General features: G+C 33.6%; 1 protein-coding gene across 1 annotated transcript in view; it reads left to right on the forward strand.

Moving 5' to 3' along the window:
* The window catches only part of LOC120427083 (peptidylglycine alpha-hydroxylating monooxygenase), a 41699-nt gene that overhangs the window by 18263 nt on the left and 4308 nt on the right, over positions 1-19128 (forward strand). Inside the window, exons 2-4 of the mRNA XM_039591928.2 lie at positions 15758-15815; positions 15981-16068; positions 16333-16547. Coding sequence (XP_039447862.1) covers positions 15758-15815; positions 15981-16068; positions 16333-16547 — 361 coding nt within the window. The remainder of the gene's footprint in view (positions 1-15757; positions 15816-15980; positions 16069-16332; positions 16548-19128) is intronic.

Below are 19128 nucleotides of genomic sequence, written 5' to 3' on the forward strand. Positions count from 1 at the left end.
AAATCACCTGAGATTTCAAAATAGTTTCTACGTGGTTTAGGGATGGTCCCTTTTCAAAATATTGCACGGTGTGTTTCGTAGAACAAACTTAAGATAAAAAATTCAAATGTCATTGTGAAATCTGACAGAGAATTGAAAAAAAATGTGATTGGGAAATAATGAAAAAATCCATGTGTTTTCATAACAAATTCTACAAAAAAAAGGTTTATTTACGGTCGTCTTGTTTCATTCAGCTTTGATTTTGATGTAATTTAGAAGATTTCCAGCTTTATCTGGTAAATTTGGTTCGGAAACTTTTTGTTGGAGTTCAAATATTGGTCAAATTTAAAATCTTCCAAGGCATATTGATAAGAAATTTAATTCATCGGTTTTTGCGACTTTTCTGAAGAAATATCCTGTAAAATAGAAAAAAAATCTTCAAATAAACGTCGCTCCGAACCCTTACGAAATATTTCGAAGGCACCCTGCAAAATGTTGGATAAGAGCCGTCAGATTTGGCGATTTTTATTTTCGCGAAAAAAAATTTGCAGTGCTGTAAAATACAAAATATATTCAAGTCCAAACATGCTAAATATATTTTTTAACGCAGGTAAATGCATTTCAAGTTATTTTCAGTTGATTAAACTTATACTTCTATTTTGAGGTTTTTTGAATACAAATTCTTTGCCAACTGATTATTGAATGGCCGGATTTGACTTAATTTATAATTTGAATCGAAATTCTCCCCTTAAAAATTAAAAAGTGCAATTTCTAGTCATTTTTTTCTAGGAAAATGTCTGGTTGCTAGTAAAATTCTAGTAAAAACCTCTTTGTTAGTGTTTATACAACCTATATTAAGAAAAAACTATTTGGACACAAAATAAGTATTTGTTCGTAAACAAATTATAAAGCAACGAACGGTTTAAATTTTAAACATTTTTTTTTTCAATGGCTCTTAGTTTGAGATGATTTATTCAAATTCACTTTCCTCCTGATTTCTCTGCATAAAAAGACCGCAAGTTACGAGACGATTTCCGGCGAATATCAACTTGCACAAAACTCTCTCAGCATAACTGAATTGGAATACTCACAGGAAAGCAAACAAAAATATATCTAAAAGTTCCATACGTGGGTGTCAAACAAATTTTACTCACATTTAGCAATTCCTCGCAGAGATGGACAAAAAAAGGAAGAAGAGAAAGCATTTTTGAATGCTCCCAGGAAACAAATCCCGAACCCAGGACAGCGTAGGGACAAAGTGAAATCCACCCGGAAGGTCTGAGAGTGGTGGCGCGTGGGTGAGCATAATGGTTGCGACACGGTGTGCCCATCTGAGTTGAAATATTTCAAAAATGTTTGAAAAAAATAATTTGGACTTTTACGAGAATTGAGGTGATTTTTAAATTGATATTCTTATTCCTGGAAAAAATCAAGCACGCAGAACTCAAATGACGAGGATGATGATAATGTAACGTAACGCGAGGCAATCTAGACGGGCTTACAATTCGTTCGGGGAAGCACCAGCGATGATGATAACCAGCATTTGTTGGGAAGGACCGTTAACGAGGGTGAATCGGAACAGTAGGCAAATAAAAGCTCTCCCCAGAATGATAACAATCTCGATTCACTTCCCGTGACAGTCGGTGAGTAACTTTCCAGCTTGGCAACAAACATAATGTTCTCAAGTAGAATAGTAAAGCACAGACAAATAGAGGTGAAATTTGCGGGATTTTTTTTTCGTGCAAAATTGTAAACAATCGTTCAAAATTTTCTGAATGTTTTGTAGCTTTCTGCTTCAATTGATTTTTGCTTAATTTAATAAAAATTAAATCTTTAATCGATTTGTCTGTGAAATCTCAGCGAAAGCTGCGCGGATGCGTGGGCGTCCATAAAGACCTAGCCTTGGTTGTGTCCCGGCATTTTCTCCGGAGGTTAGAGGCCGGACGAAGATATCCTTTTCTGGTGTAATTGGTAATACTTGTCGACATCATGCTGCTCGCCGGGCTGTTAATGCTGCCACTGGGCACATTATGGCGAGTGGGCGGATCAAATTCCACGAGAAGAGCACTCTTTCATGTTCTAACGGACAGGGGGGGTCTGTGAGAGCGTTCGGGGTTAATTATTTTACCACTTAGCGGGGTCATTCAAGATGAAAATGGAGAAATGAAGCTGGAAAAGTAACAGGGTTAGAGAACAGACTATTTTTATTTAAATTTATTATTTTTTTTTAATGCGTAGAAATTAAATTAAACTATATCAAATATATATTTTTTGTGAATAAAAATGCAACATCTCAGCTCTTGTTCCAACCTGAAGTGCACAATTAAAAACAGGTTCTTATCTGTTGTGCTTTCTAGAAGCTCCTTTCTCCGAAGAAGCAAAGCCAAAAACAAGTTTTTCGCGCTGCATCTGTCCCCTTGGGAGGTGCAATTTTGTGACCTATATTTCACAAATTTCAGTTCGAGTGTGGAGAAACTTTCCAATTAAGTCAATCAAACTGTGCTGATTAAAATCCGGATCCAGGTCGATGCATTGCGAACTATCAGGGGAAATAAACTTTGAAAAGTTTTCAACAATCTAAACCCGTCGAAAAAATAAACCACTTTAATTGGACAAAGTTCCGAAAACTTCAAATCCCAATTAACACCTGCGTCATTCCCACTCGCCACGTGTCAGGATCAGCGCAAAGGTATAACACGTGTGATCCCTTTGAATGCCATCATTGTCCAAATTTCCGCCGAATTGATCCCTGAGAGGCAGTCGACAGTTCGAGTTGGCAAAAGGATTGATGGATGATGTTTTCCCCCAGCATCCCGTCGTCCCGCCACCCCGCGAAGGACTTCAACCGGAACCATCAATCAACACATTTGCCGCGAGTGCGTGTGTATTTTTGTCGGGTTTCACGCCCGGAAGGACACTAAAAGCATTCAACTTCAAACAAAAGTGTTGGGACACAGTGAAAATAAATTTGATTGATGTTTAACTTTAAAGCTCTCAAATTCAAAGCTCAATTTTTTTTTTTCAGTGCAAACAGTGATGCGTCACGCAGACATTCCCGTCACGTCACGTCACGTACGTCACACGGCTAGTTACGCAAGATTTCGGAAGTTCCGGTTCCTATGTTGGTTTCGTTTTCGCTAAGTGGTGGATTATCACTGTTACGTTGATTGGAGTAAAAAAAGGGGATAACGACCGTGGGAGGATGCTTCGTGGAAAAAAAGGAGTGACGTTCGGGCAGTTGTACTCTGAAACGCAGTTTAAAAATAACTGTACTACAATGGAATTAGTATTTATAGGTTTTTACGGAAACAATTGGTTTTATTACTTGTGGTATCATAGTGATCACAGATTTTGGGCAGCTGCCAGGAGAACATTTTAATTATTCAAGAAATAGCTGATAATCGTTTCAATTCAATTTCAATTATAATCAAAATTGTGCTTTTTTGTTGTACAAAAAAAATAAAACTACAATAAAGTCCAAATAATCCGGAGTTCGAATATCCGAGGGATTCCAAAGAATTTCAAATAATCAAATATTGGAAAAAAAATTACATTTAATAGCATTTTCACGATCTTTCATTATCGTTATTTTGGATCACAAATTCCCAGATAACTTTAACCCACTTTTGAGGTCATTTTTTAGCTCGAGGAATAACAATATAATAGCGAAAACAATATTCGATTATCCGAAGATTCGAATATCACAATTTTTTTCGAGAACTTTGGATAATTTAATCTAGATTGTATTGTGGATTTAGGTGGTAGCTGGATATTCTGGCATCTTCCACGGTCATTGAAAACGGTCGTGGATAGAGGTTCCCAAATGGAGTGCAAAATTTCAATTAATAGAAAAAATATTGAATAAAAATTTGATTTCTATCCACTTCTCCGACATAATAATTTCTTTTATTCAGTCGAAAAATATTACTTTTCTTGAAAAAAGTTTTATTTTTAACCACATGATCACCCCTAATTCTGGCACGATGCCGCCAGCATGCGACCGCGTGCTGCGTTTGTTTGTCAACAAAGTTGCAGTTGGAGGGTGAGTCGAAGTGAGGGTGGAGAGGTTTTGACATTGTTATGCCCGCATCTGACCCGCCGCCTATTTCGACGGTCGTTTCCAACGACCGAGTCCAGTTAGGAACTAATCGTACAATACACGGAATACACAAATGTATTTAATCGTATTAAAAAGCATTAAAATCCTAATTAAACGGTTAATTAAAAGGAAAAGGTTAAAGTTTCCTCAAATAAACGAACAAAAAACTCCAACAATAATCATAATAATATTTCAAGTTTTTCAAAACAGAATATTGCTAAAAATGTTTTTTCCTTGAATCGACTGTTCAAAACATTTTAAATTGAGTCCAAATAGACTAAACATAAAAAAATTAACAACATAGGATAATGCACTTTCAGAAATGTGTAGCTAATTTCATTCATCCCAAGTAGCAAGTAAAACATCGCTTTTTATTTTTTTGTTGAACAATTGCTGCACAAGCGTGTTTATACGTTAATTATTGAACAAGTGTCATAAAATTTTGTCAATTGTTCTCATTTTGATAAAAAAAACCATTGTTCAACATGGTTGTGTAACACAAATGCCAGATCTAGCAACAGATTACGAATAGTTCATTTTGAAGTTTATTCTGACTCAAATGGAACATGCTTGTAGAACTCGAAAAGCAAAATGACATTTGCAGACATGATGTTCCATTTCAGTTTGCTAATCATGATAACATAGTAGATTTGACCTTTGGCTTCGGCTGGAATTTCGCGTAAACGAGTTGTTTATGTGTAGTAAGCGTTCGTGTTTTAAAAACCGAGCAAGAACATGTTGACAAAACAAGCTCAGATAGTTCAAAAAATAGAAACAGCTTATGTTAAAAAGAAGTTTTGGCAAACTGTTAGTGAACTTGGTAAAACCTAGATGACCGCAGACTTCTTATTGATGTTTAGGCCTGCTCATCCAACATAACCCCTCGTGGAAAGAAGCAGACGCGCGCCCGGACTTGACATTTGGAGTGATCTTGGGTTCGATACTTGCCCTGAGGATTCTTCATCAAAAAGGAAAACTGAAAATGCAGCACCGGGAACCAGCAGCAGTAGCAAAGTAGTAGTAGCAAGCGAAGTTAATTAGCAATCAAACATAATTGAAAAAAAAAATCCCCAAAGGCATAATTAGGAAATTTAATGATTTTTTATGGTTGATAATTTTGTATTATCCATCATTCATTTTATTATTATTCATAAATGACGCATCCCTGTCCAAACTAATAAATTACAAAAAACTAGTAATTAATGTATTGTTAAGCGACATTACTCACAAATAAAGGATTAAATTAAGAAAAAAAAACTTTTAAGCTTGGACGTATTTTATGAAAAGACTGTTAAACATTCTTGTCTGCCACGATATGTTCTTGAACGGTTATTAAAACGTTTGCCTAACTCCCTTCTGAATCTTAAAGGCAAAATGTTGTTAAACGGTTCTAACGACGTTATCCAACCCGATTCAGAATCTTATAGTCAAGAGTTCTTATGGCATGTTTAACAAACGTTCTCTATGCAAGTAGGACGTGCGCTGGTAATATTTAATTAGACCACGCACATTTCTGACGGGTTAAGAGATGTTCAACAACAGAAAAACGTGCGCTTTTTCCAGCGTTCAAGAGTTCTCAGGGACGTTGGGAAAACATAGTAAATGAGTTCAACAACAAGTTCGGAAATCTTTTGGCGAACAAAGTGTGGTACTTGGGATATTTTATTTTAATTGGCCCCTTTTAAAGAGAAGGTTCTTGGTTTACAATTTGATTTACATCGAAGTTTTTTTTCCGAGCATTAATACCTTGTTAAAGGAATGCAAATTTTAAAACATAATTTTGATTAATAATCATTGAATTCCAAACCAAAACAACATGGTTGAAATTGAGAACATGTTATAAAACATGTATTCTCTTGCTCTTGACAAAATATACAAATTTCATATTTATTTATGTTTAAAAAAAAATAGAAATGTCACTAAAAATTATTTGACATCAGTTTTTTATTTAAAATCAAATTTGCAACCAAAAGTCATTTACAGACATTTTCAACTCTGAAAGCAAATATATAGAACATTTTAAGTTCAAGACTAACATTTAAAAAGGGGCCTAAAATACCTCCTCTTCAATATGTTAGTCTTCAATTTGAAAAATTCGAAATACTTGATAAAACTTCATCAGAAACTGATGAAAATTCACCTGATATAATACTTCTTGACACAAAATTTGTCACAATTCCCTGATGAATATTACCATATTTTTTTCTGTTTTGGTCATATGCAAGGCCTCCACAAAATTTGACCTAAATAATTCACGAAATCGGCTAATATCGAAGAAATAGCTCAATACTCAATTTGCTTTTAAGATCTGAGGTTCAAAAACTTAAAAAAATAAGCTTGTAAATGTTCAATTAAAATTTTATTCAAAATGAACAAAAAATTATGAATGATGGTGATGATGAAATACATTTAGAAAAATGCATTTTGGGGCTATTGGTAGGGTTAGCCAATCAAATCAATTTGAAGCTAACATTCATGTAAAAGAAACATTTAGTAGAAACAGTTATCTTTATCTGAGTCAATATTTCATTGACCGGAGGAGCAATCAAAACGAATCTTGAATGTAAAATTAAATTCCATTAAAGAAATTTTTTGAGAAAATATAGTATCAATAAAAGTTTATAAATTTTTCTTAAGAAACTAACTTGAGTTAGAAATGTTTTCATTCGTTGTAATAACATTTTGATTTGAAAAGTAGCATTTTAATAGTCATTAAAAAATTTAAGCTTGGTTTAAGATTCAATAAATATTAATTTGATCTTTAAAATCACCTTTTAGAAACATTTGAGTTTTTTTTTTTTGAGTACTCTTTAATTTTCAAGAAATTTTATTATTTGGATAAATGCAAAAATGGTAACGTGGAATTTAAAAAAAAACACACATTTTTTACATTTTTTTATTTGAAGATTTCGTTTATGTTATGTTGTGGTTATGTTTGCCTTTTGATTTTTAAATTTAGTTTTTGAAAAGTGAGATAAAAACCTTAAATAATCGTTTTATTGGACAAAATGTCGCAGAAAATTCAAGTTATTCCAATCATTTTGGCTGAACAAAATGATTTAATCTTGCTTGATATGAAATTCAATTAAATGGAAAAACATAAAATAAGAGCAAATCAGCGTAAACTTTTTAGCTGTATTAGTCAAGTAATCAAAAAAGCAGAATATATGAATAAGAATATATAAATAAGAATACACATGCCCTACATTTCGTTTCAAAATATATATAGAGCCCATTCATAAACCATATGGAAACTCTTTTTGGAAATTAGAAAATGTTTTTTTTTTGTGTCACGTTCAAATTAAGGGAACTTTTTTTATTTTATTGAAAAATCATGTATAACAAAGCATAAAAAGTAGTTTCTGTTATTTTAATATAAAAATACCAGAGTTATTTTTCACATTCCGCGAAAGTTCCGTGAAATTTGGAACTCGAACTCGCAGAACTCAAATTTCATTTTCAATGAAATAAAATTTAAAAAATGTGAAAAAACATGTTTTTTGGAATCAAGAACAAAAAAACATTTTTTTCACATTTTTTTAATATTATTTCATTGAAAATGAAATTCGAGTTCTGCGACCCCATTTTAGTCAAATTTTAATAGTTGATTGCCCAATAAGTAGGCTTAGTGATTTTTGACGCTCAAAAATTGCAAATTTCACGGGGACCTTAATTTCAAAACACGTGAAAAATAACTCTGGAATTGGAAGAATGGAAGGATTAACTTCCGATAAACAAACTTTGGATGATCGAAACTTCGGATAATGTTTAAGCTGTTGAATTTGAATTTTTCAAAATTTACTTAGCCGAAGTGATGGCGAATTTCCCAACTCTTTTTATTCACTTTAACATTTTTCTTTGAAATTTCCATCCTTTTTTAAACAATGGAGAACATACATAAAAAAGGAAGCTTATAAATACCGATCTTATTTCATTGTTTTCCATGGTAGGCAATAAATTAAAAACACTCTCAAACTAATAATTTTCTCCGCTCTCCAAACCAAACCACCTGCGAGGAAGTTGTCGACGTCCACAAAGTTCTGACTTTTCGCTTTATCACGAGCCAATAACAACACAACTACCCACAAAACACACGGCCGGGAAAACTTGTCCACGAGGTGGGAGTCGCTCCATTTTATGGTACAAATTGGACCTTGAGCTTTGACATTATGCTTTTCGTTCCCGGCGACCTTTTCATCAAATGAAGTGGAACAAATGAGTTCAAAATTATCGGAAATAAAGCAAATATTGAATTTTCACCCGATCCCAAATGATTGGCCCTTATCTCGGTTGATTCAATTACATTTTCCCCCCCTTTTCGTTCCCTCTATAATGATTGAGTTGTGACATTTCAAAGGGAACGCGAGAGCTGTTGTTTGTTTTTTCCCGGCTCTCGACAATCAAATGCTATTGATTGGCAGTGAACTTGAAAAACAGCCTTTTCCCCCCTCCTCATTGGGGGCGTTCTAGGAAAAATAATGTTTTGATCAAATAACGACGACCGCACGTGGGAGTGGACAATGAATGCAGCAAGCGTGTGCACAAGAGAGCCACTTTGATTGATTTTGTAAGCTTTCCCAGGAGGACGACACAAAAAAAAGCACCCGTTTGTTTGTCTGTGTCATTTTTCCACCCTCACGCACCCACCTGACAAGCAAGAACAAACAACAGGTTTTTGTTGCTTTCCCTGCCCCCGCAGAGACCACCGGTAATAAATGAATGTTGTCTTATCGTTATGCAGTGCTTTTTATTCGGAGGGGAAAACCCCATCCAATACAAAAAGGCAGCTTCAAACATATTGTCGGTAATAATGGCCATGGAGCTTCCCGAAAAAAAAGCAGAAGAAGAAGCACTTTCGAAAACTGACGAGAAATGACGTCATTAGGGAATGGCGCGATAAAATTATGTAGATTAGTGAACACGACGGAACGTTTGATCCAATTTGTCTTCCGGCAAACTTTGCAAATTGTGCGAAACGAAATAATAATAATGCACACCTTGTTGGCGGGCAGCGACGTCGTCGTCGTCGAGAGGAAATTTGGTTCTTGCAAAGTTTTTTGACGTGAAAGCTTTTCATCATGCGAAATCTTGCGTTGAGAAATAAATCATCATTTAGAAAAGTTTGGAGCTTCATTCATCTAGTAAACTTTGCCTAGAGTTGGGAGATATATTTGCGGTTGTTGTTTAGCTTTTGTTCAGCCCATTTTTAAACCAATTTTAAAATTCCAAAAATCATTAGAAAAGTTTAATCCTCAAAAAATTCTATAAATCTTGAGTTTGATTATGTCAATGGTTTTCTAATGTGTTTTTGGAATCAATTTAAATTGTTTTTTAACTGTTTTTTGCCTTCCTCACCACACTGAGGCAAGGCTATAAAATCACTCGAAAAATGAACTTCTTAAATACACCTCCTAGATCAGGGGTGCTCAAAGTTTTTGAATGGCGGGCCAAATTTAAAGCTCGCATGAGCTTGCGGGCCACATGAGAAAAAAATATTTTTTTTAATTTAAATCTATAAAACTAAAACCAAAATATTAGAAAACAAAAATAATAAACAGTTTTGTACAAAAAAGTCTCCATTCAATTGGATTTTTTTTATTAAAATCAGAAAAAAAGTACCAACATAAACATTATTCATCTGCTTTTCATTGCAACTTTCGTTATATTTGTGAAATTACGATTGGAGAAATCGTAAATTGGAGAATATTCATTTTAAAGTTGTATTTAAATTTATATTTTTTATTTATTTTATAAATATATTTTATAAGGAGTGACAAAAACTTTGTAAAAGTGTGTAATTTATTTTTGAAATTTTGTGCAATCTTAATTATAAATATTTGCTTAAGGATTTTTTCGAAAATTATTCCTCCAATTTTAATAAAATTTCAATAAATATTTGATGAAAATTTTGACATAATCTACTCTTTTTAACCACATTTGAACCTGTCACGAAACGTGTTAAAATAGGCATAAACTTAACCTTAATTTCCAGGAATTATAAAATCACTTAACGTGAAGACTTCCATCATTGCCATGATTTTTCGTTTAAAGATATAAATTTTGCGTCGCTTTCAATATTTTGACAAAATTCCTTCAACAAGTTGTTAAGAATAGTGCCCTACACATGCTGATTCCTTTTGGTAACGATTATCCTTGCAAAGTTATGGAAATCGTCATTAATCAATGATTGCCAACTAGGACGTCAGTGATTGTAGCACAACCCTATATACATTTTGAAATACACTTGATTTAGATTTAGCTTCAAGAAGGCAACAACCGGCACATGCTGATTCATTTTGGTGCAGAAATTCATAAAATTGAATTCAATACAGAGCATTTGAGAGTGATGATCAATTTTCTTTGAAAATGATCAACAGCTTCACCTTAGAGATGCGTCAAAGGGCCATTTCACATGATCATCCAAAATGGGTCCGCGGGCCACAAAAAATTACCTCGCGGGCCACGTTTGGCCCGCGGGCCTTGCTTTGGTCACCCCTGTCCTAGATATACCTTCACGTATACCTATCGACTCAGAATCAAATTCTGAACAAATCGATGCCAACATTTCAAAAAGCATCATGTACAAACCATGCGTTTTGAGAAAAACGCATTTGAATGTTGAGCATCCATTTTCAATTCCCATTTTAATATAAAAGCAAAATAAGATGTTCTAATGATAACAAACGATGAAAAACGTTGCTTTTATTGATACTTGATCATCCATATTCAATAAAACATTAATTCCGTAATTTTATTTGAGAAAAACAAACATAACGTATTTTGAAATCACCAACGTCTATATCACCCTGCTGTCATTCAGGAGGACGCTTTGTTATGATTCGTTTTTCTTCGCCGAATGTACATAGCGCTTTTTTCATGATGCTTTTTTTTCGTCACGAGGTTCATGTAGTCTTTTATTTGACAGGTTGACAGGGCTATACAAACAGGGACTGCTGATGGCAGAGATTTTGTTTATGTTACTTTATTTAAAATCATGATTAAACAGACTTTACTGAAGTAACTTTTGCTCATTTTTGGTGGAGAGGTAGCTTATTGTACATGATGCCTTTTGAAATGTTACCGTCGAAATGTCTGTGGGGGTGTGTGTAGACATGATTTTTTTCCACACGATAATCTCTGAACTGGCTGAACCGAATTTGGCCGGATCCGCCTTATTCTGTTCGTTTTGGGGTCCCCTAAGACCCTATTAAATTTTATTCTATTTAGTGAAGTACTTTTAAAGTTATGCCAAGAAAAAGTTTTTTTGTAGCTACAAAAAAGGGTGATTTTTGCATAACCTCAAAGGCCGGGTCTTTTTGCTTACGCGCGAGAGTCGCGCAGCATGCGTAGGGATTTTGGTCTGACCACGCGGGGGATTGGCAGCCACACCCCCTTGCATGCGTATCGCCCGGTTGCCACATTGCTTAAGCAGTGTCTGCGTCTCTTCTGGAAAAAGTCTGTATTAATTATGTTGCTGAATACATCATTTTGTCTCGACAAAAACTTTTTACTGAAATATATAACTCATGAGACTTTTCTCCTTTATTTTGGAGAGTTGGTATAAAAAAGAATTGAAAATTGCTGTTCAAGTAAAATCAATAATTATAAAAAATAAATGAAAAAAAAATAAAAAAATAATAAAAAAAACTCTTAAATTAATTTGTAAATACAACCTAAATATAACATGAATGCGGGGAAGGCACCAACCACTTTAAGGTGGATTAAGCAACGTTTTTTTTTTAATTTTATTTAACCCTTTACTGCCTGGTTTTTTTTTAATGAATTTTTCCCGAGACCTCCTGTACTTTATTTCGAGTAACTTTTGCTTTACGGAAAACTTTATTTTTTTTCTTCATTCATTTTTAAGTATTTTTATAAGCATTTATCTTGCATGGGTTTTCATCATTTTCCGGTCAATTTTTATTAATTTTTTCGTTTTGGTACATGACAAAACTAAGTGCTAACTTATTTAGCCATTAGAAGATGGAGATATTATGTAGTACAAAACACAACCATCACAGAAAAAAATATGGTAATATTCATCAGGAAATGGTGACAGATTTTGTGTCAAAAAAATGTGTAATATTTAATCAGAAAATAATTAATTTCATCAGTTTCTGGTGAATATTCATCAGGTTCACACTTTTAAACATTTTTTAAGTAATATTACGCAAAAAAGCGGTAATATTCAACCTACCAAATTTTCAACATTCCAAAATTGAACATTTTTTTGCTGTGTAGTTGAACCCAGAAAAATACTTTTTAGCATAGACATAGTCATAAAAAATCAAGTAAACTCATCAAACCCATTTTTTTGTTTTTGAAGATTCAAAATTGATTTAAATAGATTGTCGGTGAATTTTAAAGTAGAAGCCCGTTAAGAAGCGGGCTGTGTTTTAGAGAGTTAAGTCAAAATAAGTATTGTAGTAATGTCTGTTAAGTGCCAGATTATGTTATAATAAAAAAAATACGCCAGTCGAAAATGAATTCAAAAAATATATTTAAATAAAACAGCAATTAGGCAAAAGATAATAAAAGGGTTCTAGAACGCTATTTTTTTATTTTTACGTTCAAGGGAAAAAAACACACTTAAAAAGTATATCTGACTTGATTTCTTATCGCTTTTTTTAATGCAAAAAAAATAATTGACAAGATAACATTTCTGGAGTTTTTTTTTAACAGGTCCAATTAACATATGAAAGACAATATGTTGTAGGATCTTTTAAAAAAAAAACTCTAGATTTTACCCTGGATCAAGTATGGTCCCCTCGGAACGAGCTGTCAAGCAATAATTTTTGTCACAAAGTCCGCAAAGCTAATTTAAAAAAAATTAAGGCAAGTACAGTTTTTTTTTGTACAATAAACTTGCTCAATATTATGTCCTTCTAAATGCATAGATAAAAAAATAAAACACAAAAAAAAATTAACATGGCCATTACAGGGTTAAGAATTAAAATTGTTCTTGTTTTTTTTTTCTTAATTTTCCACACATTAATGACAGATTTTTTTTGTCTAGATTTTTGAAAAATAAGATAAATTTAGGACAATTTTGAGAATGATTCATTTTTAACATAAAAAATCATACAAATAGTTACACAGAAAAAAAAATATGGTAATATTCATCAGGAAATGATGACAGATTTTGTGTTTTTTTTTCTGTGTATAGAAACTTTGGTGGAACGTTCAATGAGTTCAAACAGTTTTGTACAAAGTCTTTTCTTTAATGGGCTGAATTTGAGCAACCTGTTGCCTGATCAATGGAGTCCGAAAAAGGAACAAAAATTGTATAGGAATGAAACCTGTTGCCTGATCAATGGAGTCCGAAAAAGGAACAAAAATTGTATAGGAATGAAAAAAAACATAAATTAAAACACATAACAAGTTTTTTCAAACTTTTTAAGAACTCAACCCTTGGCAATCAAACCACGTGTCTCAACGGACGGGTTCAACCTAAAAAATTGCCAAAAAACTTTTCTAAATTTAAAAAAGCGTTGGAAGGTAGAACTCACTTTTTTAAAATTTTGGGCTCAATAATTTATGTGCCTTTTCCAATTTTTTTTCAACTTATAACCTCTACTTATCTTGTGAAAACGAAAAAAATCAAAGGAAAATAGGACAGCAAAGGGTTGATATTTTACAAACACATCTCTATGCCTCTGTGCTCTCTTGTACAATTTTTCTAAAAACAATCAATTTCCCAAAAACCATTTTTTTTTAATTTTTTATATGTTTTTGGGGACAACAAACCGCAACCTTTGAATGATAAAAAAGTACGGATAAAAAATTTGCCGCCGAGTTATGATTTTTAGAATAATAGAAATTTTAAGAAAAAAAATCATTTTTTTTTTTGATAAAGTGCACCGTTTTCAATATATAGCCATTTAAAGTTTAATTTTAACAGAAAAATTAAAAAATTTCGATTTTTGAAAATAGTGTTCATAATTGTCGAATCCTGAAAAAAATGAGAAGTTAAGAGAATTTTCAATAAAATTGCCTGAAAGACATTGCTTTTTATATTCTAGTATCTCAGAAACTATTTTCAATGTTAAAAAATGAAACATTTCTAAAATTGTCTGATCTCTTGAAAAAAAAATACTTTTCTAATTTTTAATCGAGACTATAATTTAAAAAAAAGTCAAATGTTCAATTTGATTTTTTTAGGAAATTAAAAAAAATTGACTAAAATTTCTATTTTTCAAAAATTTGAACCCTGTTTCAAAATTTTTGATTCAAAAGTTACGTTTCTTTTTCCCCTGAAACATATAATAAAAATTCAAAAATAAAAATATGAACTTTGGGAAACTGATTGTCTGTAAAAAAAAATATAAAAAAATCGCCAAAAGCAAGACCAAGACTTAACCAATACCTACAACTTTGCTGAAGACACCAAACCGTTCAGAAAATTCCTTCAAAAGATACGATTTTCGTATATTCACGTACCATTTTTGTTTGCACAGTAGCCAAAAAATTGTTCATAAGAACTTTTAAAAAAGAATGCATTCAAAGTCTCATTTTTTAAGTTTTTCCTGTCATGTTCTTGGAAAAAAATCATAACAAAACTAATTTTAGACTGAAAGCTATTTTCAGCCTCCGTCAAGCGAATTTCAATGATGCGGAGTTATTATGCGTAATCACTAGCGCAGCGTTACCCGCCAACCATATCCTGATCCAAGACCTCGCAACATCAGGAAGCAAAAATAGCCACTCAAAAGCGGCGCGCTGTGCGGCTAAAAAACAAAGTTACAATCTTCTTTTCATTTTCCAACCTCCCGACCAGGCCAATAACTCACCCATTTTTCCCACGCCAACGCACTTTTTTTGCGTGTGCTTTCTTAGGAATTAATATTCAAAGCGGCGCGCACTTCTTTCTCTTTTTTAAAATAAAATATAAAGTACACAGTTCAAAAATATAATTACACCTTTTTGGATGTAATTTTACTCAATTTATTTGGAATATGTGGTTTTACATGTAAAACGATGTAAATTTACATATTTTTACATTTTTGACACAAAATCTGTCAATGTTTTTACGGTGTAAAATCCAGCAAGGACGTCGACGTCGTCGAGACCAAAACCACCACCGCTATCATACTCGTCTTGGAAAATGCGGAAAATGATGACGTCGGAGCAGAAAGGGAGCTGGGCAAAAACATTCGTCTTTTTTGTTTTTTTCTTTTTTTCCATGGGAATGGGTAAACTTGGTGAGCTTTTGCGTATGATAATAATAGAATTTTCCCTCGTCAGATCCCGGCGCGGGGGGTGTGGTGGTGAGGCTGTGTTTTTTTAAGCGGAAGATGTAACCCTCTCTGCAGGATTTTGTGGGTGGGAAACATATTTTGAATAGTTGAGAGCAAGATGATTTGCTTTTCTTTTAGTTGACCATGCGTCTCCATGAAATTTGTCGACAGTTGAAATTTCAGCGAGAAAAGTTCAAATTAAATAGTTTTAAATTAATTGGACGATTGAGGGTTAAGCTGAAATTCATTCAAACACGCAGTCTGATTCCGTTTTCATCTTCTTGGAATCACGCTCGAGTGCTATTTTTGGAAATCGTTTTATCGCAACAGTTGCAAAACCTTTTTGAAAGCGCAATCCGTCGCTTCCACTTTTCTGTAAAGTGTCATCGTGTTATAATTTTATTAAATTTACCTTTTTTCTCTCCTCACTTTTTCATTACAGCCCGAGCTTTACCTGTGCACCCCCGTCAAGGTGGACTACACCAAAAGTTACTACATAGGTAAGTGAGTGCGGCTTAATTTTAATCTCATTTGGATCAATTTATCCGGAGTACAAAAAGCACGTGGGCCGAGTGCTGCCCACGCTTTCAGCAGGTTGAAATTGATTTTTTATCGAATTATCCCCAATTTTTATGGTGTCTTTTTTCGTGCTTTTTTTCTCGCAGTGGGCTTCGAGCCAAACGCCACGATGGCCACGGCGCACCATATGCTGCTGTACGGATGTGGAGCACCGGGCTCGGAATCGGCAGTGTGGTGAGTTCATTTGGGGATAACTGAATATTTTCAACAAATGAATTACCACGCGTCTCCATCGAATTTGTTTAGTTGATGGTGACGCATGGTATTTAACCTTTTTTCAAATCTAGAATTAAGACATTTTCAATCATTTCTGCACAAATTCATCCCGATTGGACACTGATTGACAGTCTCCACATCAGCCAACAGTTACTATAGAGAGATTGCCAATTAAAAAACTGACCTTTCATTTCCCCCTCCTCCAATTTCACCCACCATAAGGAACTGCGGCGAGATGGCCAAGAGCGACCCGGACGGCAAGGAGGAAGTGGGCAGCCCCTGCGGCACCGGCTCGTCCTCGCAGATCATATACGCGTGGGCACGGGACGCCCCGAAGCTGGAGCTGCCCGAGAACGTTGGCTTCAAGGTGGGCAAGGACTCGCCGATCAAGTACATCGTGCTGCAGGTGCACTACGCGCACATTGACAAGTTCAAAGGTGGGCAAGAGTGTTGATTAATTTTGTGTTTATTGGTAGATTCGAGTGATTTACATCTTTAAACCAAACATATGCCTGATTGTTAGATTTTCGTGTGTTTTCGGTCTATTCAGTTCAATTTAGAGTATAATATAATTTCGACGATCGTTCTTCGTCTTTCTGGTTATGCCACTGACATTAGCACTACACCTTTTTTTGTAGATTGCCCAAAACTTATTTCTGAATTCACGCAAATCTAAAATTACTTAGTTTCTGACAAAACCGAACTCACTCAGATTCGAATGTTTTTTTACAAAGCAGTTAATAGTGAAATTCACCTAATTTGAGTAGAAATCTCACCAATTTAGGTGATTTTCAATTTGGGTTACTTTTTCTGGTTTGTTTTGACAAATTTATAGTGAAAATCACAAAACTCAAAAACGAGAATGAAATGTTTTATTTTTAATCTTTTTTGGGTATACTAAATTCAATTAAAATTCACCTAAATATTAAAAAAACGCAAATTACTCAGCAAAGATTCTTTAAGCCGAAAATCAAATTGGAAGGATTTTCACAAAAAAGTGAATTTCGACCAGATTTTGGTGAAAACTTAGGGTAGAGTAGTCATCAATGAGACACGGGGAACAATGATAAAATGGCTCTCACAAGTCGTAGTTTCAACCAATCAGGCTCATATTTTGGGAAAAGGTGTGTCTACTGGATACAAGTCTGCCATTATAGGGGCTTTGGTTATGGACGCTCCCTTGCAAAGTTATTAATACATGTTTGATTCTGGGGTGTAAAAGTAAATTATGAGTAAAAATTACATTTTCGCTCATAGACTGCCATTAACACAAAAACTAATATTTCTCCAAATTTCTTTCGTCATTTCACATGGCATTAGTTGGGCTACAATGTCCTTTCATTAGGTTTGGCCAAAATTTAAAATATACCCAGAATCCTGGGCTGTCTCATTGTTCCCCACTTTTTTCAGCCCATGGGTAACAATGAGACACTTTGATTTTTCTTCATGAAACTTTTCAAAATCTAGGGAAATCCTTCAAAACATGAATTGGAAGTGATTTTTGGCATAGTTATTGAGTTTTAACTTCATTTAACCAACAATATAAAGTTATTTGGTATAAATAAATGTATTTTACTAAATTTAAATACTTTTTAGTTTAACTTTTGTTAATTGAAGTTTCAAGTTGGCAAAATTGCTTTAAAATGTTCAAGGCAAGTCACCTGCAATGGAACAATACAAAAATATGATGTTTTATTAGAAAATATTGATTTTCGTAGAGTGTCTCATTGTTCCCCAGCTGTCTCATTGTTCCTGCCAAGTGCGTCTACAATGAGACAGTTGAATAGCTCTGGCTGTAGAGGTTTGATCGATCTCATATTTTGGTCAATGTTAGAACACATTAAAAGAAAGAAAATGCAACAAAAAGCTCATTAAAACATGCTGATGAAAAAAATACAAAAATCGTTGAAAGTTAAAAACCAAAAGTGTCTTATTGATGACTACCCTACCCTACTAATTTATGTGACTTAATTAATTAAGTTGAATTTTAGTTGGTTTGAGTTGACAAATTTTGAGTGAAACCGTGAAACTCTTTCCTGCGAGCAATTCTATCCAGAGACGAGACTGGAAGGTTTTATTTTTATTCTTTTTCAAATGAATTAAATTTTGTTTTTCCAAATTATATTTTTTTTAATATATACCTATGTACAAGCAAATCAAAAATCATTTGGTTTCTGCCAAATCAAACTTACACGCACGTTCGAAATCACTAAATTTTCGTCAAGACCAAACCTACTCAGAAATGAGTAAAGGGGCATCTGTCAGATTTGAGTAAATTCCACTCAGATCTGGGAGAATATCACTCAGTTTTCGTTGAATTTCATTTTTAATCGAATTTGAGAGATGCCCCTTTTACTCATTTTTGAGTAGGTTTGGATTTTACGAAAACTGAGTGATTTTGAACGAGAAATAAAGTTTTGAAGCCAAAAGTCAGATTTGAATGATTTTCACAATCAAAAACTTAGTGAAATTCGAGTGAAAATGTCACACATTTAGGTGATTTCAATTTGGGTAATTTTTACTCAAATCTGGTTGAATACCATTTGTTTTGTTTTGTCAAAATTTGAGTCAAATCACAGAACTAATTCTTCGATTTTGACGAAAAGGAAGCAATTTTTATGTTTTTTATTGAATTTTTATGAATTTTATTCGATTTTAAAATGCTTAACGCTGAAGTGTATTTTTTTCAAAAACAAACTTAGAAAATTAAACACGATTCCAAGTAGAATTTGTTCCAACGAAATCTTATTACAGAGCGAATTCGAATGGAAATGCATTGGAATGAGCGAGTCCAAATTCGGTAATTGGGTCCTAAAATTAAGCTCAATTTGATGATATTATTGTTCACACCGATAAAGCTTATTTTTCTGAGTACAATGACCCGTTATACGATTGCAAAGGATTTTAAATCAAATTTATAAAAAAAAAATAACTTTGCGACCCTTCTTGACAGCTTGTTCCAAGGGGACCATAGTTGATCCATCGAAAAAATGTTGTCTTGTCAATTTATTTTTTTGC

Source organism: Culex pipiens, chromosome 3, assembly GCF_016801865.2.
Source record: "Culex pipiens pallens isolate TS chromosome 3, TS_CPP_V2, whole genome shotgun sequence".
Classification (NCBI taxonomy): Eukaryota; Metazoa; Arthropoda; class Insecta; order Diptera; family Culicidae; genus Culex; species Culex pipiens.